A 25254-nucleotide genomic window follows, 5' to 3' on the forward strand; every position below is an offset into this window, starting at 1 on the left:
TGTGCAGGTGGCTGCTGTTTCACTTTGTGTTTGCAACTCATCTAAGATGAGAAGGAATAAGAAAGCAATTTAAAAACAGATTTCATGCAGGTGCTTCCTAGCCTGCTGTCTTGGTCCACCCCATGATTCTCAGTTTAATTCCTACTTTAAACATCGACTTCATTCTTCAAGTTCCTTTATTCTCTGACAGAAGGCAGTACACAAATACAACATAATTCTGAGCTTAAAAAGGCTTGAAAAGGCCAGAACTATTTCTTTTCCTGTGGCCTTCCTAAAACAGTGCCTAATAACATTCCCTCTAGTGATCCTCCTAATGGTTGTCAATAGGCTGAGAATCTTGGGAGCTAGGTTTGATTCCCACTGTGGCTTCTTGTTATCCTGGACAAGTCATGTAACCCTCCTTTGCCCCAGATACAAAAACTTGTGAGCCCAGTAGGAACAGAGAAAGTTCCTGCATATAATAAATGTAAAACACTTTGGTTGTACCACAGAAAGGTGGCATATCAAATCCATGACTCCTTAACCTCCCCATGTATCCAGAAAGTGGTATCAGAGGTTCAGAAGGGTAAGCAAGAGGTTTACCCTTTTCTTTTTGTCATGGTTAAATGTAAAAAAGAAACAAAAATAGATGAAAATCAGAGGAAAGAAGGGGCATGGGAGATGTGATACAGACATTTAAATACTTGAAAGGTATTAATATAGAAAAAAATCTCTTCCATAGAAGGGGAAATGGTAAAACTAGAGGACATGAACTGAGGTTGCAGGATGGTAGACTTAGGAGTAATGTCAGGAAATTCTTTTTCACGGAGAGGGTGGTTGATGCCTGGAATGTCCTCCCGAGGGAGGTGGTAGAGACAAAAACAGTGAAGGAATTCAAAAAGGCATGGGATAAACATGGAGGAACCCTATTTAGAAAATAGATGGTAGAAAACAAAAATAAATTTAAAAATACCCCAAAACTTAACTGACTGCAAGGGATGGATGTGCGAGTGACACTCGGATGGATACTCTGGCTGTAAAGAACTAAGGCCGGTGCCAAGCAGACTTTGTAGGTCTGTTCTGTATATGGCAGTCCAGTTTAGGATAGACTGGAAAGGGCTTCAATGGCAACTTCAGTAGTTGGGACCGAGGACAATGCTGGGCAGACTTTTATGGTCTGGGTCCCGCAAATGACAAGATGGATTTGGATAGGCTGGAGTGAGCTTTGACGGCAACTCCAGTAGGTGGAACATAAGGACAGAGCCGGGCGGACTTCTATGGTCCATGTCCCAGAAACACCAAAGAAAGACTAATGATAAAGTATATAATATCACATTCATTGTTGATTTAATCATGAATTGATAATGATCGTGACTGTTGGGCAGTCTTTATCTGCTGTCATTTACTGCATTACTGTGTATTATGAGTACTTAGTCATTGTGTTTTACTGCTATATATGTTAGTAGTGATGGGGATACGTACATTAGACTGTGTGCTAATCCTTTGAACCTTTCGGTTTTTTAAAATATATTGTGGTACCATTGTAAAAGCGTCGGTGACAATCACGTGTTTACTGTGTTTTTTTCTTTAGGGCCATGTTAAGGATCTGTTCCGTTTCACCACTTTCTATATTTACTTTGCATTGGTTTTCATTGAGCTGATCCTCTCCTGTTTTGTAGAAAGGCCTCCTTTCTTCTCTCCCATTTCCTCTGAATCCGTAAGTATAGTATGACTTTAATCGAGCATAAGATTGCAGTAATAACATGTGAACTGAAGTAGTTTTGATAATCATGTACATGGTGATATTTAACTACAACAAAACTAAGCACCTAAATTTAGGGGTCTAATTTAGGCATCTATTTTTGCCTGAACTGAGGCTCCTAAGTTTTCAAAACTTAGGAGTTAATATTCAGAAGGGCTTATGCATTAACCGCTGGATTCTATATAAAGCTTGGCGAGTAGCATGCGTTAAATTGTGTACACGGCCAATTTACACATGCTACTCAATTGGGTAACGAGCCAATTAATGATAATTGGATGATAACCAGTTATCATTACTAATTGGCAATAATCGGAGTTTATGTCTGCTTCTTTTTAGGTATATTCTAAAAAGAGATGTGGATAAATTCCAATGTGCGTAGCTGAAAAGGGGGCTTGTCATGGATGTCAATCACATTAATGCGCATTATTATAGGAATTCACATACATTTAGGCACAAGCATTTATACCAGGTTTCAGTGGCATAAATAGCCACGCCTAGATGTACGCGCGTTTCCCTGGTCTATGTGCTATTCTATAAACCATGTCTTATTGTAGATGTGGTTTATAGAATAACGCTATGAGCGTTATTCCAATGTGCCTAAAGTTTGGAATGCCATATGCAGAATCAAACCCTAACTGGGTAATTCCCTATAAATTGCTTAAAGTTAGGCGCTGAGATGATGCACGCGAAGCGCAAACTCTATATCAGCAATTGCATATGCAGCTGTCATTATAAAATACTAGCGTAAGCCCGCATTTATGTGCCTAACTTTAGGAGCGAGTGCTTACGCTTGCTCAGTGGCTGGTGTAAATGCGTAACTCTTTTTATTCTTATAACTAAGTTTAGATGAGATTCTGCAAAATTAATACCACGTGACTGCACGGTAGGTATGGATAAAGGACGGTCAGTGCAGGAGCAATGCAGACACAGAGCCCAGAAGAATCTTGTCCAAAAGGACCCAAATGGTCTTTATTCAAAAGGACCCATCGTGGCCACATTTTGCCAATAATGGCTACATTAAGATTATAATAAAACATCAGCCAAGGACACACACAGTGCTTCCCCTGGTCATAAAGCATCCAAGACAGCGGTTAGTGGCTACAGACGACAGTAAAACAGCAGCTTCTTCAAAAACAGCTGTCTTGAATGTTTAATAACCAGGGGAGGCACTGTGTGTGTCCCTGGTTGGTGATTTTTATACCTTTGATGCAGCCGTTATTGGCACAATTTGGCCACGTCGGGTCCTTTTGAATAAAGACCGTTTGGGTCCTTTAGGACAAGATTATTCTGGGCGCTGCGTCCTGCTTTGTTTCTGCACATTCTGTTTGCTGCAGACTTTTCACGCCTTTTCTTTGTGTTTATAGACTCTGAAGGGGTCCTTTTACTAAAGTGCACCGAAAAATGGCCTGCGCTGGTGTATGTATTGGACGCGCGGAGGTCCATTTTTCAGTGCACCTAATGTGTGGATCTCCAAAGGGGCGTGGCCAGGGAGGGGCATGGGTGTGTCGTGGACGTTTACTAAAAATTACGCACACTGTTCTGCTCCTAAGTTAGGCATTTACACCAGGTTTTAGTTGGCATAAATGGTTGCGCCTAAATTTTAGTCACAGGAACAGGCGCTATGAGTATTCTATAAACTGCGCCTAACTTTAGGTAAGGTTTATAGAATAGGGCTAAGCGCAGCTTTTTTTTAGGTGCCATATATAGAATCCGGTCCTTGGCGTGCAAAATTGAATACTCTGTTTATAGAATACAGCTAGCTACATATGTAATTAATTGCTTAATTAGATGTGAATCGACACTAGCAACCCATAATTATCGATTATTGAAGTTAATTGGCCCTAATTTGCATTTGTGTGCATAACTACACTTAGGCGCTATGCTGTAATGTTAGCATCTAAGTTCTACAGCTTCTAAAACTCTGAGAGGGGCGTGTCAAGCTCTGAGAGGGGCGTGTTAACTGATGCATTTAGGTGTGAGCATTTTCACCTACCATAGAGCTAATGTAAGTGTTCAGATGTAAAGTTAACTGTAGACTTCGGCTATGGTTCTGTACCAGCAAATAAGCATACAAACTTTAGGGGGCCGATATTCAGACTGGGGGAGGCAGCCTGGCTATCTCCCGTGGTTGGCGCTCAGCCCGGATATTCAATGCTGGGCCGTTTCCAGTGACCGGAATTGATTATCTGGTTTATTTTTGGCCACTATAAACTTAGCTGGCTAAGTCAATATTCAGTGCTGGCCAGCTAAGTTCATAAGATAAGCCTGCTATTTACATCAGTGGCGTAGTTACGTGGGCCAGGGGGGGCCTGGGTCCCCATTGATTTGGCCCTGGACCCCCTTGCCAATGACCCTCTCAACCCCCCCTTCCCACCGCCAACCCTCCCCTGCCGTTGCTGTGGGCTACCTTTGCTGGCGGGGGACCCCAATCCCTGCCAGCCGAGGTCCTCTTCTTCCTGCAAAGGCTTTGTTCTGTTTTTGACGTCCTGCAAGTACGCAGGACGTCAGACTCACAGAAATAGAATGAAGCCTTGCAGATCAGCTGATGTGCAAGGCTTCATTCTGTTCTGTGAGTCTGACATTGACGTCAGAAACAGAACGAAGCCTTGCTCAGGAAGAAGAGGACCTCGGCTGGCGGGGATTGGGGTCCCCTGCCAGCAAAGGTAGGCAACGACGGCGGCGGCGGGGGAGGGTTTGTCGCGGGAGAGGGGGTCGAGAGGGTCATTGACAGGAGGGGGGTCATCAAAGTTGGTGGTGGTGGCAGTGGGGGGGGGGGGGGGAGGCTAAAATGTGCCCCCTCACCTCGGGTTCTGGACCCCCCCTCCCGCTGAAGTCGGGCTATGCCCCTGATTTCCGTGGTCCCATTTGGCCGTAAAACTTAGCCTGCCAGCGTTTGAATATTGGTGATTAGCCGGCTGTAACTCGTGATATAACTGGTTAGCCACTGTTTGCTGATCACAAATAGTCAGTGGGAGATAGCTTGCTATCCCCCACTGAATTCGGAGATAGCTGGTTAAGTGGGTATTTTATGAAAGCTTAGCTTGCGTTATCTGCAGCAGATCCCATTTTATTCCTATGGGCCCTGCTGCAGATTTGAGCTAATCTTTAGTAAAAGATCCCCTAAGTGCTATTTAAGGGAAAGGGGAAATGGGACTTGATATACCGCCTTTCTGAGGTTTTTGCAACTACATTCAAAGCGGTTTACATATATTCAGGTACTTATTTTGTACCAGGGGTAATGGAGGGTTAAGTGACTTGCCCAGAGTCACAAGGAGCTGCAGTGGGAATTGAACTCAGTTCCCCAGGATCAAAGTCTACTGCACTAACCACTGGGCTACGCTGCACTCCCAGCCAGGAGCTGTTCTTCACCAGTTAAATAGCTCTGAATATCGGGTGATAAGTGCCTAACTTTAGGTGACCTGTATAGAATTACCCTCTTTCTTCATGGGGGAGGTATTCTATTTCCTCTATTATTTTTGTCACCCTTCTCTGAGCCTTTCCTAATTGCATTATATCTTATTGGCGACCAGAACTGCACCCAGTTCTCAACGTGTGGACACCCTGATGAAATATAGTTGTGAAGATTGGTCAAGCAAATTGCACTCAACTCTCTTGACTTCTGGGTACTTGTCTGCATCTGTGCAGAATAGGTAATAGCTTAATTAGCATGGATTTAAATGTGTTGTGCTCTAATGTCTGTCTGAAGCATTATGTATAGGCACGTTGTGTCCAAAACTCATTTCTACACTGGATACACACAAAACTGAGCAGCAAAGACTAACCAGTCTGCAAAGCCTAACATATTTTATTGTATTGGCTTAATAGAGTGTAAGCCTTTTGAGGACAGGAAAATACCTAAGGGCCCTGTTTAAAAAGGCATGCTAGCATTTTTAGCATGTGCTAAAAATTAGCACGCACTATCCGCGTAGACGCCCATAATATTCCTATGGGCGTCCACACGGTTGGTGTGCGCTAAAAACGCTAGTGCACCTTTGTAAATAGGGCCCTAAGTTCCCTGATTGTAACTCACCTTGAGCTACTAGTGAATAAGCATGACCTAAATTCAAATAAATAAACAATGAATCGAAGAGAATTTCAGATCCCTTTCTTTTCTTTACAGAATCCATGTCCGGAGACTACTGCAGGCTTTCTCTCTCGCTTAACGTTTTGGTGGTTTACAAGGTGTGTGCGGACCTCTGTGTTCCTGGGATGATATGAAGGACAAATGTATTGACAGCTCTTGCTATAGAGGGAGCAAGCTTTAAAATATAGATGTGAAAGACAGTTCTATAAGGGGCACCTAAACTGAGGTGCCTTTACAGTCATTAATAGAATGGGTGCACCTATGCATGTAAATGCTGTTACTGAATGCATAGGGGCTAGGCGTTATTCTATAAAAAGTAGGGCTGATATTTAGACTGTGGAAGGTAGCCGGCATTGAATATCTGGTTTATTTTTGACCAGTTCTAGCTTAACCGGCCAAGCCGATATTCAGCGCTGGCTGGTTGGAACCAGCTAAAGATATTCCAGCTATTGACGTGACCATGGCTGGTGATGCTCTGAAAATCGGCGGATAGCTGGTTATATTGCGCAATATAACTGGCTACGCGCTAACTGGCAATATCATTGGATAGCCAGCTAAGTACCATTTAACCGGGCATGTGCTGTTTTGAATATTGACCAGGGTGTGCATATGACACACAGGAGGGAATTCAATAAACAGCACCAAAACTTAGCTGCCAAAGAAATTCAGCTAAGCGCTATTCTGTAAAGGGCTTGTGCCTTATATACAATACCGTTTAGTGCTGATCCTGTGCCTAACATTTGGGTGCCAGACTTACGCCCAGGGGCGTAGCCAGACTTCGGTGGGAGGGGGGTCCAGAGCCCGAGGTGAGGGAGCACATTTTAGCCCCCTCCCCCCCGGCACCACCAACACCGCCCCCCTGCCATTGCCGACCCACCGCCACCACCACCACAAACTTTGACCCCCACCCCCCCTGCCGACGACCCTCTCGACTCAGAAACAGAACGAAGGAAGAAGAGGACCTCGGCTGGCAGGGGTTGGGGTCCCCCGCCAGCAAAGGTAGGCAACAGCAGGTTGGCGGCGGGAGGGGGGGCAGGGGGGTCCAGGGTCAAATCTACATGGGCCCAGGCTCCGTTGGCCCCATGTAGCTACGCCCCTGCTTACGCTTGCTAAAACGTGGTGTAAATTCCAACACCCAAGTTAGGCAACCTTTCAGAGTGCCCTGACACGTCCATGGCCACACCCCCTTTTGAGATGCATGCCATGGGAGTTAGACGTCATGTCTTATGGAACAACAGGCATCCAGATGCGAGTGTAAATTTTAAGGAATGCCAGTTAATTTCAATAATTTGTTGTTAGCACCCAATTATTGATGGTTCAGAGCTTATTAGCCAATTTATTTGCGCGCGTGTCTCAAAAGCATGCCCAACAACTTTGGGTGCCATATACAGAATCCGGGGGATAGTGCACATTAACGTGGAAGGAGTATAGGCATGTCATGGGTGTGTTGCCTATCGGTGTGCGCAACTTGTAGAATACTATCACTTGTGCATGTTGCAAGGTGCACTTAGACCAGCCCACTTGACACCTGCTATGACATGGCATAAGGCAGTGGTTCCCAAACTTGGCCCTGGAGGCACCTCAGCCAGTTAGGTTTTCAGGGTATCCACAATGAATATTCATACTCTTAAATAACAACTAGGGCTAATTGTGCATCTTTATTTCCGCATACAGTTCAAACTCCTCTTATTGACTTATAAGTGCATTCACTCTGCAGCTCCTCAGTACCTCTCCACTCTCCCTACATTCCTCCCCGGGAACTCCGTTCACTGGGTAAATCTATCTTATCTGCACCCTTCTCCTCCACCGCTAACTCCAGACTCCGTTCCTTTTATCTTGCTGCACCATATGCCTGGAATAGACTTCCTGAGCCGGTACGTCAAGCTCCATTTCTGACCATCTTCAAATCTAAGCTAAAAGCCCACCTTTTTGATGCTGCTTTTAACTCCTAACCCTTATTCACTTGTTCAGAACCCTTATTTTATCATCCTCACTTTAAAATTCCCTTATCTCTTGTTTGTCCTGTTTGTCCTAATTAGATTGTAAGCTCCAGCGCTGCGTACGTCTAGTAGCGCTATAGAAATGATAAGTAGTATTAGTAGTAGTAGTAGGTATAATAAAAAGATGTACAATTAGCCATAGTTGTTATTTAAGAGTATGTTTGACGCAAGTGGTACAACTATATTGTAATATTTTTACCCTGATATTTGCAATGAATATTCATGAGAGAGATTTGCATGCAGTGGAGGCAGTGTATGCAAATGTCTCTCATGAATATCCTGAAAACCTGACTGGCTGAGGTTCCTCCAGGGCCAGGTTTGGGAACCACTGGCTTAAGGGACTGTGCCTGCCATTAAGTGTGCCAAAGTGAATTTACGCCACTATTCTATAATGGCTTAGGTGTATCTGAAGCCGTAGAATTGGCACTAAGTGCACCCCTATGTGGTGGCTTAGTTCCACTATAGCACTTCTAGAGGTGAAAATGCAGAGTATTCACAGGCCTTGCTCCAGTTTTTTAGTGTACACTGCTTCAGTGGGACTGTTATAGCCAGAAAGGCAGTTATATTGAATTATCACATTTGGCACAGTTATTACCTCTAGCATACCAAGGGTGGGACGGTGGGGGCAGTCCACCCCAGGTGCAGGCAGCAAAGGGGTGTGCTGAGCAGTCGAGCATCTGTTGGCTGTGCCGGTCCCCTGCCCCCTCTGACGTCCACTTCCTGTTCCTGGGCAGGGGACTGGCAGAGCCGACAGCCGTGCGACTGCTCAGTGCACCATCTTGTTCAGAGAACTGAGGGCAGGGGGACACGCCTGGAGGAAGCAACTAAGTTAGGTACACCACTGGTTATTACATATATGCATATTTACATACTCACCTATATATACATATTTGCACAAATTAATACTATCATATGTATGCTCATCCCCGTCAAAGCCAGTCAAAGGTCATAGCACTGGAAATTGCTGAGGTATTTTTTTAAGTTTATCTCCTATGCTATGACTTATTCTTTGTAGTTTTCACCTCTGTGAGTTGTATTCCCTTTTCATTTCTTACTCCCCTACCTTAGCCCTGTTGATTACTCTTTCAGTAGTTGTTAACCTTGATCTGTTTTCTCTCTGTCATATTTAACCCTCTGACTTGTATTCTCTGTATTCCTTGGCTATTATTTGTGCCATTTCCATCAGGATGGCCATTCTTGGTTATAAGAGGCCCCTTGAAAATAAAGACTTGTGGTCACTAAACGAAGAGGATACCTCCAATGTTGTTACCAACAATCTTCTCAAAGAATGGGAGAAAGAAAAGTCCAGGTATAAGAGGTGAGTGTTTAATCTGCCACAAGTCTCTGAACTGCAGTGGTGGTGATGGGTAAACTCTACATTAGATCACTTTTGAGTTCATTTTCAAAACCAATTTTTACATGTTTTTCTACGAAGTCCATCAGAAGTGCATTCAAAACACAAGGGGGCATGTCAGGGGCATATTAAGTGCCAGTTTTGGGCGTTCCTAACATTTGGACGTTTTATAGCCATAATGGAACAAAACCAAACCGTCCAGGACTAAAACTTAAGACGTTTTGAGCTAGATCTGTTTTTATAACGAATAAGGCACGAAAGGGTGCCTTAAATGACCAGACGAGCACTAGAGGGAATCACGGGTGACCTCCCAGTGGTCACTGATCCCCTCCCACCCCCAAAAAATGTGAGTTCTCAGACTCTATGACAGCCTCAGATGTTAGAGCCAGGTCTATTAGAGCAGCATGCAGGTCCCTGAAGTAGTCTAGTGGTCAGTGCAGTGCACCATAGCATGGGAGACTCAGGTCACTTTCTTCCTCTATCTGTCACATTTGTGGTGGAAACTGTGAGCCCTCCAAAATTCACCAGAAACCCACTGTACCCACATATAGGTGCCCCCTTCACCCATAAGGGCTACTGTAGTGGTGTATAGTTGGGGGTAGTGGGTTTTGGAGGGGCTCAGCAGACAAAATAAGGGAGCAACAGTGAGATGTGTATTTGGGAGCATACTTTTGAAGTTCACTGCAGTGCCCCCTAGGGTGCCCCATTTATCTCCTGGGATGTCTGGGGGACCAGTCTACTAAAAATGCTGGCTCCTCCTACATCACAATGGTTTTGCACTTGGACGTTTTTTTTTTTTTTTTAAATGGACCAAAAAAAAACGTCCAAATCACAAAACCTTGTTTAAAACAGTATTTTCAGCAAAAAAGACGCAAAACCTTGTTTAAAACAGTATTTTCGGAAAAAAAGACGCAAAACCTTGTTCAAAACAGTATTTTAAGAAAAAAAGAAGTTCTCTTTTTTGAAAATGATCTTCTGATCTTCTGGAACTGCAAGGCTGAAGATTCTGTCCTGTCCCCTGGTCTTATAAGAGCACCTGCTGTTCTGTGAGGATGTTTCATTCTGTGAGCTGGCTTTATCTCTTTTCCATCTCTCACCACATGGAAAAACTACCAGGCCAATGTTCAACCTGTGGCAGTCGGTGATGTAAAAGTTGCTGACATCAACAGTAGAATTAAACCCAGATAATCAATTCCAATCCACATCCAGCACCAGCATTGAATATCCACCTTAAGAACATAAGAGTAGCCATACTGGGTCAGACCAGTGGTCCATCTAGCCCAGTATCCTGTGACCAAGCCAGGTCACAAGTACCCGGCAGAAACCCAAATCGTGGCAACACTCCACGAAATGGGCTCCGTAATGGTGGGTCAGATTAGAGGAAGTGGCTCCTTATCCTATGCAAAATTGTTCTCGAGGACCTCCTTCAGGGATCGCACGAATATAAGCGCAGTAGCTAGAGTAATGTTTTCTTTGTTTCAGTACTTCCAGATAGGGTGTTTTTCTAATAGAGAACATGGTAGACATAATTGAAATCTTATCACTTGACTGATCAACCTCCTTACCACTAATGAATAAGCATAACCACTTCAATCTCTATGTCGAATATGGTCTCTCCATAGTCGATGACCTAAAGAATGATACAACCCAATTTCGTACTCAGGAACATTCATGTATTACTATAATTTATTCTTCCAATTTCTTACTCAGGAACTTTCATGTGTTACCATAATTTATTCTTCCTTAACATATATATGCACATGATATATATCTATACCATGATCTGTTCACGTATGTTATGTTACATGTGTGTTACCATGTATGTATGCAACTTAACACATTACCATTTGTAATTCTGTTACCCGGAAATGGCAACCGCCATTATGGCAAATGTAAGCCACATTGAGCCTGCAAATTGTTGGGAAAATGTGGGATACAAATGCTACAAATAAATAAATAAATAGAAGTAAAATCCTAGATTATCATTAAGTAATTAAGTGCTGTTTGAGAATGGCATGAAAATGAAGCTGATCTCCAGTTTGTATAACCGGTGAGATATGTATATATGGATGGATGGGAAAGAAAATTAGGTTGGCAGGGGATAGTATGGGACTGTAGCTTCAAATGCTTGATATTACTATCCAAAGTAAATACCCAAGTGAAATTACTGATGAGGATTTATATTACACCACAAATATTGCATAAATGGGATGATGATACGAGAGGGGCTGTCAGGAGGTGGGCTGCTTTGATCATTTATGTTGAGAGTATACAGTGATAAAGAGATTTTAAACAGAGGAGAAGAGACTATATGGAATGTATTACAGGTGATTATCTCATGCTAATTAGAGATATTCTCAAACTGACCCAACATCTGCTATTAACTGCTAAATGTGTTAAAAACAAGAGGCTGGAAAAGATCTGTAACACTGATGGTGACAAAGGAGAGTGGTAAATGGAGCTCACTCCGAGGAAAAAGATATTAACCAGTGGTGTGCTGCAGGGTTCAGCTTCTGGTCAGGTTCTTTTTAACATTTGTTGTGAGCAATATTGTAGAATGTCTGGTAAGTTTTGCCTCTTTGTGGATGATACGAAAATCTGCAGTAGGGTAGAAACTCTGGATGGTATGGATGACATCTAACGAAGCTTGAAGAATGGTCTAGAATTTGGCAGCTAAAATTTAATGCTAAAAAATACAGGGTCATGAATTTGGGCTGCAAAAACACAAAGGAAGTTACTAAGAAGTATATTTAAAATAAACTGCAGAACATGTTTTTTTGCTAGGTGCAGTTTTGGACTTTGTTTCCGTAGGATGTGGTAGCATAACTGGGTTTAGAAACGTTTTGGGCAACTTCCTGGAGGAAAAGCCCATAAATGATTATTAAGGTAGATATGGGAGGAAGCCACTGCTTATCCCTGGAGGTAGGTAGCATGGGATCTTGCTACTTTTTGGAATCCTGCCCAGTTCTTGTAACCTGACCTGGCCACTTTTGGAAACAAACTACTGGGTGGGATGTGCCTGTTGTTGTCTGACCTAATTTTTATATTCTTATTTTCTTATAAACCCCCGAAAATACATTACAGGTTAATATTATGTTAACTGGATTGTTGAATCTTGCTCTTGCCGTCTCCTTTGCAGACAGGAAGATGTTGCGTACATCAAAAGATCACACAGCAATCAAAACCACATCACTGAAGATCCAGAGGAAGCAGAATTGTTAATTACTAAAAAGAGGAATAAGAAAGAGCCTTCTTTCCTGAAGGTGTTGCTGACTACTTTTGGCCCGTACTTTTTGATTGGTTCTGTTTTCAAACTGCTGCAGGATCTGCTTTCCTTCATTAACCCACAGCTGCTAAGGTATTGGAAACGTTTTCTTGTCAAATGTGTATTTTCTTTATATTTCTATGGAATCTGCATATACAGGTCTATATTCAAAAGCAGTTATGTGGTCGGCAGGGTTCTGTCTATAACGTTTGCCATTTTATTCACAAAATGACAAAAGTTATACCCGCTGAAAATGGGCCTGATTTGGGACAGAGTGGGGACAGGTCAGAAAGCCATACCAACAGCGGTATACAGCCACTGAACACATAGGGCCTATTATTCAAAAGGATTTAACCAGGCAGAAGCATTGCCGTACCGGGACAGACCAAAATTGCAGACCGTATTCGAGTTGTGCTCCAACTATGGAGCAATACAAAGGCATTATAATATTCTCAGTTTTGTTCTTTATTCTTTTCCTTATAATTCCTATTTTTTTCTTGGCCGCTGCTGCACACTGAGTAGAAGGTTTCAATATCTCATCAACACCGACATCTAGATCCTTTTCCTGGGCACTGACTCCTAGGGGCCCTTTTACTAAGCCGCATAGGTGTCTATGCGCACCCAACGCACATCAATTCAGAGTTACCGCTGGCCTGGGCAGCAGGGCCGCCGAGAGACTGGGCCGGGCCCGGGAGAAGGCCACTCCCTGGGCCCTGCCCCACCGTTCCCCCCGAGGCCGCCGCCCTTTCCACCCACCCCTCTGCGTCTGCCACTGGGCCAAACCCCCTGTATTGAAATCACAGCGCCTCTCACCTCTGTGTGAAAGCACTGCAGGCTGCAGCAGATCGCCTCCCTTCGGGCCTCCTTCCCTCCCTGTGTCCCGCCCTTGGGGAAGTTACATCAGACAAGGGCGGGACACAGGGAGGGAAGGAGGCCCGAAGGGAGACGATCTGCTGCTGCTTGCAGCACTTCCACACGGAGGTGAGAGGCACTGTGATTTCAATGCAGGGGGCCCGCCCTGTGGCAAACGGTTGACGACGGAGGGCGGGTGACTGTGGCATCGGGGCCCCCTTGGAGGCCCGGGCCCGGGGAATTTTGTCCCCCCTGCCCCCCCTCTCGGCGGCCCTGCTGGGTGGTAATTTAGATTTTTGCGCACAGGAAAATAATTTTTATTTTGCGGTGCACGGCGGAAACCGGGTGATAATCGTCATTCTACGCGCATAGACCATTACTGCCCAGTTAATGCATGTGTCAGTGGGTGGTGGTAAGGTCTCAGGCCCAAAATGGACGCAAACCAATTTTTATTTTGCCGTACGTGCATTTTCAGCCAAAAATAAAAGGCCTTTTTTTGCAGGACGCTGAAAAATGGACCTGCGCGCGTCCAATACACGTGTCTACACTAGCGCAGGCCATTTTTCAGTGCACCTTAGTAAAAAGGACCCCCTAATGTGGAACTTTACTTCACGTAGTTGTAGTTTGTGTTCCTCTTTCCTGTGTGCGTCTTCATCTTGACCTCAATGTGTGGATGTGGGAAGGAGAGAAAATAGGGCATGGGACGGCTATCACGGATTAACACAGGGCATGAGGAGGGTGCTTATCTTGGGGGCCCTGTACACATCTGTTCAGATAATTACACATATGGTAGATGGGAAAATGTGATTAGAGACACTTTGGGCACACTGTTGCTCTAAGACATTAGAGGAGGAGGTGGAAGGCCAATATTGTCATTGTGTCACTTCTTCACTTGCGCACAAGAAATGTGTCCGGATGAGTTCATTTCTCAGCAAGTTACAATAAACATTAATAAACAAGGTATATGCCAGCCATTTTTGCGTGTATACTTGGCGCATAAGCTTATTTTGGATGTATTTGAATTTAGTACATGCCTCTAGAGTAGTGGAGAATTGCTTTCAAGTACAGTGGGTATTGAACTGTCCCTAGAGGGCCTGCGTTTCTACCTGAGGCAATGGAGAGTGAAGTTACTTGCTCAAGGTCACAAGAAGTGTCAGTGGATTTGAATCCTAGCTTCCTTGGTTGTTAGCTCCCTGTTCTAATCATTAGGCTACTCCTCCCATAGGGGGTCATTTACTAACAGTGCACGTGTAAATGACCTCCTTCATGTGTACATGGCTATGCGCATGTGATTGAAACAACATGTGTATGGGGCTGAGATTTTATGTGCTTATGCATCTTGTATTTGAGGCTTTGTGGCCATAACAAATGTTGCTTAATGAGGCTGGGTGTGTAGATAAATATTGCTGGAACTATCCAGCTGTGAACCTAAGTAATCTCTTATGAAGAGATAATAAGTTGTCTGTTATTATTTTTCTTCCCTTCCCCCTCTCTCCCTTCATTTTCCATTGCACTATGGTAAGTCAGTTATGGAAAAGGTCAAATTATCTTTTTTTTTCTCATTTCCACAGTTTTTTTTTTTTATCTTAAAACGATTTTTATTGAGTTCCAAACAAACAAGACACTCCCCAAAGGGGAACTGTATCATTAATTCATTAAAAGAGCTTTTAAGGGGGTCATTTACTGACTGTTATTGTACAAATTATAAGGTAAATTATGCCTATTATTAGACATCCAGAGGGCGTCTGATAGGAAGCGAAAGCAGGTGCCTACTTTCGTTTATTGAATGCTGGTGTAATCAGGGATATGCGTGTAGACATTTTGGCATGAGTAGCCACAGAGCTGATCTAAGTGCTTCAACAGTATTTTGTAAGAGGCCCTTTTACAAAGGCGTGCTGAAAAGTGGCCTGTGTAGATGTGTAGATGTAGTGTTTTGGGTGCACACAGAATCATTTTTCAGCGCAGCTGTAAAAAATGCCTTTTTCAAATTTTTGCCAAAAATGGACGTGCGCCAAAATGAAAATTGCTGCGTGTCCATTTTGGGTCTGAGACCTTAGTTCCAGCCATTGACCTAGTGGTAACCGGGCAGCAATGACCTACATTCGTCAAATGCCACTTGGCGTGCATCCAGTATGCGCATCCAAAAATAAAAATTATTTTTTTGGACATGCGTATTGGATGCGTGCCAAAATAATAGAAAATCCCCTTAATGTATTAACAGCAAACTGAGAAATGTGGTCTATTGACTCTGTTTCCCCCTTCTTCCACCAGCCTTTTGCAAGATATTTTGGCATTTAACATGGTTTCTTGTAACCACATTTCTGACAATATTTATCAAGCCAGATATCAAAAAGTAATGTTCATTCAAAAACCTAACCAGTTGTTCAATAACTATACAAACATTATTGATTGAAAAAAGTGCTCCACAAAACCATTTACATTTCTAAAATGGAGGAAAAGACCTCAGAGATTTTCTGCGGACTTTATCTATTGTAAGAAATTATGGTCTCAACAAAGATAATCATTGATCAAAAACCTCCATGCCCTACCTGGTAACTTTATTTTCCTAAGTCATTTCTTTCTTTTTTATCTCTAAAGCTTGTGCAGTGCCCAGCATTAAATCTCACTTATCTATCTCTTCAAGCATTCATCTTGATAAATCCCAGCAGGCTTCCCGTTTCACCATGGGGCTTTGTCAGGGGAATTGGCATATATATATGCTGAACTCTATGAGAAAAAATTTTTTTACATAGTTAAAATGTGCACTTTGTAGACAATCAGCTCTAGGAAAACAGTCTGATGGCACTCACATTTTTTTAGTCAAGCACCTGTGAATGTTTTTAAACCATGTGGAACATGATCTTAACAAAACAAGTGCAGCAGCTTTCACTCTGCTCTCTGAGTTACTGTCTCCTTAAACCAGTATATATTGATATGATTACAGCTTCTGAAATTTACCAGTAGGGGACGATATTCAGACCACGGGAGGTAGCTGTGCTGCCTCCCATGGTCAGCATTGAGATATTCAGTTCCGGGCCATTTCCAGTGACCAGCATTAAATATCTGGTTTATTTTTGGCCAGTTTAAACACAACCGGCTAAGACAATATTCAGCACTGGCCAGTTATGTTTAATCCGGTCAAAGATATTCCAGGTATTCATATGGCCAAATATGACCACCAAACTCACACTGGAAATCGGCGGATAACGGTACATCGGACGATATAACTGGCTAGCCGCTAACTGGCGATATTCAGCGCGAGACAGCCCGCCAGAGATTTGTGTACTCACTAATTATCTGGTTTTTCATAAGTCTTTGAAAAATTTTTTATTTTCTAAATATTTAACATTTAATAGTTTGCTGCATTAGTTGTAATTTTTTTTAGTTATTATTTGTAATTTAGGGCCCTGTTTACTAAGCCGCGGTATAGGCACGTTAGCGTCTTTAACGTGTGTTAACTATTTATGTGCCTACAATATCCCTATAGCGCCTACAAGGTTAGCGCGTACGCGCAAATTGTAGATGTGTTAAAAATGCTAATGGGCCTTAAACAGGGCCCTTAATGAGCATGTCTAGTTAAGTCTGGCTTAGAGTTCAACTGTAATTTCCTCAGTGAACCAAAAATTGGTATTTGTGGAATATAAGATCTGTGTAGCATAACATAACTATCTCCCACTGAATATCGCTAAGTACCATTTAACCATCCAAATGCCGTTCCTGGCCATTTAAATGATTTTGAATATCGGGAGGCAAGTGTTTTTCTCAATATTTTTTGAGGTAACATAACAAATTCCTAACATTATGGATGACCAAAAATTTACACATTTGGAGAGTCTCAAATATGGAGAAAGTTTTGTCTCTGGTTCTGGACAGAAGAATTATGTAGGTGTGTTTTAAGTGCCAGATTTTATAAAACTGGGCTTCAAGGGGAGTTAATTAAGGAGCCAAACTGGAAAACGCAGATTTTAGAGTTGTTTTTATACATCAGGAAGGTATACACAGTTGTGTTCCCTCAATCGCTCCGGCAAACCCATAGGTCCACATGAACAATTAGCTGGCACTTATGCATGGCTCAGAACACGTGCAGATGCCAACATTTTGTAAAAAATAAATACATGAAGAATTATTGCCATTGCAAAATCCTATTGCTCACAATACACCCCCTGAAAAATGGCGCATGCTGTGGATCTAGATGTGTAAGTAGCAGCTTTTTAAATTGCGTTACATGTATAAATGTCATGCAAGCTTCTACAATATGCTCCGCAGTGTAATAAACTAGTTTCAGGAATAACATAGGAGTTTATGGAAAGGTAAAATCAATCAGACTTTTTCAGAGAAGGGCTCCTTTTACCAAGCGGCAGTAAGCCCAATGGTGGCTTACCGCTCGCTATAACAGAAGTACTTCCAGGCTACCGCAGTAGCCCGGCAATACTTCCCAACCTTACCGCGCTGTCATTTCCGTCACTACAAAAATGTATTTATTTTTATAGCACCAGCCTGTACCCAGCAGTAATTGGGCAGTGCCACGCGCTGCCCGGTTACGGCCAGGGTAGCACAGGAGCCCTTACCGCCACCTCAGTGGGTGGTGGTAAGGGCTCCCCCCGAAATGCCGGCTCAGCAAGTGATTTACTTGCCGCCCGGCCATTTCCTGCAGGAAAGCAAGACCTTCCCTTTTACCAGCTGCAGTAAAAGGGGGCCTTGGCGCGCTTGTAAAACACACTCCAATCCCCTTTTGCCGCAGCTTGGTATACTTCTGCCGCATTCCCTTGGTCTTTGATAGACGATCAAGTAGAAAGATTCAATCTCTCCATATACAAGTATAGTACAAAATAGTCACTTGACAATGATAACTGCAATGCTGTTTTTCTATTCCTCTTTTGTCACTGTCTTGTTTACTAGACCCAGTTCAGGTGGTCAGTATTTTGTTTAACGTCTGAACTGAAAGGTCAGGAGAAAATCTGTACAATGTAAGAGAGGAGGTCTAGGCTGTACCTTGTATCTAATTTCTCTCTCTCTCTCTCTCTCTCTCTCTCTCTCTCTCTCTCTCTCTCTCTCTCTCTCTCTCTCTCTCTCGCTCTCGCGCTCTCTCTCTCTCTCTCTCTCTTTTTACTCCTGTTATTACAGCTTGTTAATTGTATTCATTAAGACTGATGATGCTCCCTCCTGGTGGGGATATCTGATTGCAGTGCTCATGTTTCTCTGTGCCTTACTTCAAACCCTACTACTGCATCAGCACTTTCAATATGTCTTTGTGACCGGAATGAGGTTGCGAACGGCAATCACTGGTGTGATCTACAGAAAAGTAAGAATTGCGCAGCGATAAGGACAATCAAACTTTTTTCTAAGTATTATCTTTTCTTTTCTCCATTCTTCTCTTAGAAGGCTCAGTTAGCCTTGACTGTTCATCTCCGGGCTGATATTCAGACTGCGGGTGTTAGCTGGGCAGTGATGCTGGATATTCAAGGCCAGGTCATGTCCGGTGATCGGCATTGAATATCTGGTTTATTTTTGGCCGCTATGAACATAGCCGGCCAAGTTGATATTCAGTGCTGGTTTGCTGACTAAGTTCATAGTGGCCAAAGAAAGGCTGGCTATTTGGCCAGCCCGATTTGGGCTTAGCTGGCTAGCTGCTGAATATTGGTGCTGACCAGCTATCTGATGCCGAATATTAGCGCTTAGCTGATGTATGGCTATTTAACCGGCCAGGAGCCATTCCCAGTTGGTTAAGTAGCACTGGATAATGAGGGGCTCATCCCTACATCTTTATTCTTTTGACAAATTTAGCTACCAGTGTCCTAAGCTGTTTTGTCTAGAATCTAAACTCTTATGTATTGTTTTGCAGGCTCTAGTGATCACAAACTCTGCAAAACGGTCCTCGACAGTGGGAGAGATTGTAAATCTGATGTCGGTGGATGCTCAGCGGTTCATGGATTTAACCACTTTCCTGAATCTGTTATGGTCGGCTCCACTGCAGATCATTTTGGCCTTGTACTTCCTCTGGCAGGTACACACAGACGCTTCCCTATGAGTGGTGTATATTTCATGTATAGTAGGTATGTTTTCACCGAGATGCTTAGTTAAAAGCAGTACAGTACCTCTCTGTGTGTCAGCTGGTTACACAGGTCCCTAACCCAGGGGACCCTTTTACTAAGGCGCGTAGTCACCTATTCGCATCTAATGTGCGACAATTTGGAATTACCACCTGGCTACCGTGTGCCCTGGGCAGTAATTCAATTTTTTACGTGTGTCCGATACGCACTCTAGAAAATATTTTTTATTTTCTACTGCATGGCGCTAACCGGGCGGTAATCGGCAGTGAGTGCGCGCTGACGGTTACCGCCCGGTTAACACGTGAGACCTTAACGTCAAGTCAATGGGTGGCAGCAAGGTCTCAGACCCAAAGTGGACGCGCATCAATTTTTATTTTGCCGCATATCCATTTCCCCCCTCCCCACACACACACAAAAAAGTCTTTTTTTGCAGGTGCACTGAAAAATGGATCTGCACACGTCCAAAACATGCGCCTACACCAGTGCAGGCCATTTTTCAGCATGCCTTAGTAAAAAGAGCACCCAAAGAGCCAGTCAGGGGCATTTTCGAACGAGAAGGGCGCCCATCTTTCGACACAAATCGGGAGATGGGCGTCCTTCTCTCAGGGTCGCCCAAATTGGCATAATCAAAAGCCGATTTTGGGCATCCTCAACTGCTTTCCGTCGCGGGGATGACCAAAGTTCCCGGGGGCGTGTCAGCAGTGTACCGAAGGCGGGATGGGGACATGCTTAAGAGATGGGCGTCCTCAGCCGATAATGGAAAAAAGAAGGGCGTCCCTGACGAGCATTTGGCTGACTTTACTTGGTCCATTTTTTTTCACGACCAAGTCTTGAAAAGGTACCCAAACTGACTAGATGACCACCGGAAGGAATCGGGGATGACCTCCCCTTACTCCCCCAGTGGTCACCAACCCCCTCCCACCCCCCCCCCCCCTCATGCCAGCCTCAAATGTCATACCCAGCTCCATCACAGCAGTATGCAAGTCCCTGGAACAGTTTTTAGTGGGTGCAGTGCACTTCAGGCAGGCGGACCCAGGCCCATCCCCCCATGCCTGTTACACTTGTGGTGGTAAATGTGAGCCCTCCAAAACCCACCACAAACCCACTGTACCCACATGTAGGTGCCCCTCTTCATCCCTAAGGGCTATGGTAGTGTTGTACAGTTGTGGGGAGTGGGTTTTGGGGGGGAGGGGTTGGGGGGCTCAGCACCCAAGGTAAGGGAGCTATGCACATGGGAGCAATTTCTGAAGTCCACTGCAGTTCCCCCTAGGGTGCCCGGTTGGTACCCTAGCATGTGAGGGGGACCAGTGCACTACGAATGCTGGCTCCTCCCATGACCAAATGCTTTGGATTTGGTCGTTTTTGAGATGGGCAGCCTCGGTTTCCATTATCGGTGAAAACCGAGGTCACCCATCTAGGTTGACAATCTCAACATTTAGGTCGACCATCTCTTAGGTCGACCTAAATGTTGAGATTTGGGCGTCCCCAACCGTATTATTGAAATGAAAGATGGACGCCCATCTTGTTTTGATAATACGGGATGCCCCGCCCCTTTGCAGGGAGGTGCTCAGAGATGGGTGCCCTTAGAGATGGTCGTCCCCATTCGATTATCCCTCTCTTAATGGTTTAAGTTAGAACAGCCTTTTTGCTGTCCTCACTTTGTTTACATAGCTGTTGGGATAATGGCTGAATGTCGCTGATTATATATAAAATAATGAGTGGAGTATAACGGGTAGACGTGAATCATTTGTTTACTCATTCCAAAAATACTAGGACTAGGGGACATGCGATGAAGCTACAAAGTAGTTAATTTAATACAAATCGGAGAAAATGTTTCCTCACTCAACGTGTAATTAAATTCTAGAATGCGTTGCCAGAGAATGTGGTAAAGGCGGTTAGCTTAGGGGGGGTTTAAAAAAAGGTCTGGACAGCTTCCTAAAGGAAAACTCCATAGACCATTATTAAATTGATTTGGGGAAAATCCACTGCTTATTTCTGGGATAAGTAGCATAAAATGTATTTTGCCAGGTATTTGTGACCTGGATTGGCCACTGTTGGAAATAGGATGCTGGGCTTGATGGACCCTTGGTCTTTCCCAGTATGGCAATACTTATGTACTTATATATGTACTTATCCATAGAGTTATGCGGAACTCCCATGTTCCCTCGGTATGGTTCTCTTGTAGCACCTATGCCTTCCTGCTGTCTCCTTTAGATACACTATGCCCTCTTTACCTTTCCTATCTCATTGTAGTTCCTTTCTAACTATTCAGTTTATTTAGGGGTCCTTTTTCTAAGCTGCGGTAAGAAGGGCTCTACACTAGCAGTGGGGGCATTTTTTGCCACACGCTGTGGCCCTTTTTACCATAGTGGGTAAATGCGGTAAGCTTGCTCTTACCGCATGGCCCTGCGAAGGGGAGTACTTACTGCCACCCATTGAGGTGATGGTAAGGGCTCCTGTGCTGTTATGACACTGCCCTATTACCGCTGGGTTAGCACCACGCTAGAAAGTAGCCAGCTATTTTTCCTGGTGCTGCAAACGATGCACGCTGGGACTGGAATTACTGCCAGCACTCGTGTTGGGCCAGCGGTAGTTCCAGCTTAGCTTGTGGTAAGCCCGTGTTGGGCTTACCACTGCTTTGTAAAAGGGCCCCTTAATTTGTAAACCGCTTTGATAGGTTTCCTCTTTAGCGGTATAATAAGACCAAGATTAAACTTGAAACTCTACCCCTGCACTATAGTGCTGCTAAAAATGAATGGATAGGGCCAGACACAGGTTACCACTATGTAGAGAAGTGTTTTTGAATATTGGGCCCTTGTTAATCATGTGAATAACTAAGGTCTTGCCAAATTTAAACAAAACATTTTGAAACATCTAACTTGTTTTTCCCCATTGTGAACAGGCTTTAGGACCGTCTGTCTTGGCTGGTGTTGCCGTCATGATTTTACTCATTCCATTCAATGCTGCCATTGCCATGAAGACTAGAGCATTCCAGGTAAGGAAGGTGCTTCAGCCTGGGACTAGGGAGGTATATGATGTCTTCAAGGCTAGAGCCAGATGACAACCGTTGTCTTCTAAGTTTATTCTATAAAGTATTTCGTTTTACTTACATTCATCTCTCATCCATCAGGTTGCATGCTCCGGATGAATTAAAACAATTAAAAATTAAATAACAATCAGATTCTCTGACACTGGGGAGAATCTAGGAAGCGTGATAATCAAGGCCGTGTTCATGGCTTTTCAGGGTAGGAAGGAGCCATGATATGCCCTTTCCGATATAGGGAAATTTTTGAGCATAGATTTCCAAGTGAAGGAGAACCACAGTTGTACATGAGAAAATAAGAAAAGCTATGCTGAATCAGATCAGTGTTCACTGAGCCCATCATCCTCTATCTGACACTGTCAAGTCCGGAATTTGTTAATGGTTGATAATATTTTAATGGACTTTTCTTCTAGAAATTTGTCTCGATCTCTTTTGAATCCTTCTATTAGTCTTGACCGTAGCTTCTGGCAACAGATACCTCAACTTAACTATGCATTATGGGGGTCTTTTACAAAGGCATGGTAGCATTTTTAGCGTACACTAATGATTAGCACGAGCTAAATGCTAGACACCCATAAGAATATATGGGCGTCTCTAGCGTTTAGCAAATGCTTATTTTTAGCATGTGCTACAAATACTAGTGAAAGGCCCGCTATATGAAAAAAAGCTTTCTATGATTTATTTCAGTCTGCTGGTCATTAGTTTTATGGAGTCTACTGTTGTGTTTAAAAAGAGAATGCATGACTATAACAGACTTCGACTCTAAGATTGGTGAGAGGTTCCAACAGAGATGGAACCCATTTTGGGATACTATGACCTCAGCAGCACGTAGTTATATGTTGAACTTTTGAGTCCCGCTGCTCCACAGGACATAAAGGAGGGCAAAGGGAAAGGTTGAGAGGGGGTGGGGAAGGGAGGGTAGGGGTTAGTAGGGGGAAAAAGGGAAAGGAGGGGGGAGTTAAAAATGTTAAGGAATGGTGTGACATAAGGTCAATGTAAATTCTTGCATTGAACAATGTTTGGTTGTCCCTGTTACTGTTCTAACTTGTTGTTTGTGTAATTCCTGACACCATCAATAAAAACTATTGAAACATAAAAAGAGAGTGGTTATTTGGGGGGTTCATTTTCAAAAGAAAAGAATGTGCAAAAAGTGGCACAAGGGGCAGATGGACATGTTTCTAACATGAAAATATTTAAACCATATAATCAAACAAACAAAAAAAAAAGTGGGCATTTGGGGGCGTGTTGTGGGTGTGAGATGGGTGTTGTTACGTGATGTACATTTTTTTTTGCCATAATGGATAGCTGAACATAAGAATAGCCGTACGAGGTCAGACCAGTGGTCCATCTAGCCCAGTATCTTGCTTCCAATGTGGCCGATCCAGATCACAAGTACCTGGCAGAAACTCAATAGGTAGCAACAATCCATGCTTCCAATCCCAGGTCAAGCATGGTTTTTTTGCGCTAGAAAGAAAAACATTGTGAAGTAGACCTGCTTTAAAAGCGATTAGCTCAAGACCAGACTTGTCTTTGGACCCATTTGTGATTTTGCTGAGTTGGAGAGTGGAGAGGTGGAATTGTTGGTTTGTGGAAAAGAGTGAAGAGTTGCTGAGTGGTCTGTAACATTTTTTTCTTTGCCCTTGCCTGAACCTTTCTTATCTGTTCAGCAGGGGCATATCTGGACTTCGGCGGTAGGGGGGAGCCAGAGCCAGAGGGAGGGGGCACATTTTAGCCCTCACCGACCCCCCCCCCCCCCACCATTGCCAGACCCCCCTGCCACCAACGACTCTCTCCACCCCCCCTCCTGCCGCCAACCCTCCCCCGCTACCGTTGCTTACCTTTGCTGGCGGGGGACCCCAACCCCCGCCAGCCGAGGTCCGCTTCCACCTGCCGCTGTCTTTAAAAATATTTCTTCAGCTGGCGGGGGACCCCAACCCCCGCCAGCTGACCGAGGTCTTTAAAGTTCTTCTTCGTCCTCCGTGGCCGTGCTGCTGTTGAAAGCTGTTGAATCCAGTTCGGAGTCTGACTTTGCAGCACATTGTACTTGCAGGACGCTCCTGAACGTACAACGTGCTGCGATGTCAGACTCCGAACTGGATTCAACAGCTTGCAACAGCAGCACGGCCACGGAGGATGAAGAAGAACTTTAAAGACCTCGGGTCGGCTGGCGGGGGTTGGGGTCCCCCGCCAGCTGAAGAAATATTTTTAAAGGCAGCGGCAGGTGGAAGCGGACCTCGGCTGGTGGGGCTGGGGTCCCCCGCCAGGAAAGGTAAGCAACGGCAGCGGGGGAGGGTTGATGGCGGTAGGGGGGTCCAGGGTGAAATCTGCAGGGGCCTAGGCCCCTGTGGCCCCCACGCAGATACGCCCCTGCTGTTCAGCAAAATTTATGGACCCTAATGTTTTCCCATCATCTATTATCTTTGTTGTCTTAGACGATACGTTTATGATTAATTTTTTTACTATGATATTGTTTAATGATATACTGAACTGTAGCTTACACATGTTATTGAGTAAGCCACATTGAGCCTGCAACTAGTGGGAAAATGTGGGGTATAAATGTGTTAAATAAATAAACTAAACCTTTGAACCCTCACATGTCCTGCCTTGCCTCCTCTGTGTCTCACCTCCTCAAGTCCTTGCCCACACCTGCCAGCCCCGCAGCCCCACCCATCCCTTGCTCTGTATCTCACCCCCTTCCCCATCAAAACCTCACTGTCCCTAACCCTAAACCCCCACGCCTCCCGTTCAAATCCCCTACTTGCTTGTCTTCTGTTTCTCATTGGATGTCCACTCCTAGTTTCCCACTGTGCTGTGTGTGGCTGCCGTTTATGTGAGGACTGTTTGCTGGTGCTGGGAGAGTGAGTT

The 25254-nt window shown here is 44.1% G+C and overlaps 1 protein-coding gene across 4 annotated transcripts in view; it reads left to right on the forward strand.

Annotated features, from left to right (window-relative positions):
- ABCC3 (ATP binding cassette subfamily C member 3) overlaps nucleotides 1–25254 on the forward strand; it is a 178840-nt gene that overhangs the window by 47481 nt on the left and 106105 nt on the right. For 3 of the 4 annotated variants that reach the window (XM_030207972.1, XM_030207973.1, XM_030207976.1), the window contains exons 5-11: nucleotides 1571–1696; nucleotides 5862–5923; nucleotides 9012–9143; nucleotides 12319–12537; nucleotides 18421–18598; nucleotides 19139–19300; nucleotides 22249–22341. In XM_030207972.1, coding sequence (XP_030063832.1) covers nucleotides 1571–1696; nucleotides 5862–5923; nucleotides 9012–9143; nucleotides 12319–12537; nucleotides 18421–18598; nucleotides 19139–19300; nucleotides 22249–22341 — 972 coding nt within the window. Of the gene's footprint in view, nucleotides 1–1570; nucleotides 1697–5316; nucleotides 5392–5861; nucleotides 5924–9011; nucleotides 9144–12318; nucleotides 12538–18420; nucleotides 18599–19138; nucleotides 19301–22248; nucleotides 22342–25254 lie in introns of those variants that run through there. The other variant, XM_030207975.1, reaches the window with a different exon arrangement.

The sequence above is a fragment of the Microcaecilia unicolor genome, chromosome 6 (genome assembly GCF_901765095.1).
Source record: "Microcaecilia unicolor chromosome 6, aMicUni1.1, whole genome shotgun sequence".
In the NCBI taxonomy this organism is placed as follows: Eukaryota; Metazoa; Chordata; class Amphibia; order Gymnophiona; family Siphonopidae; genus Microcaecilia; species Microcaecilia unicolor.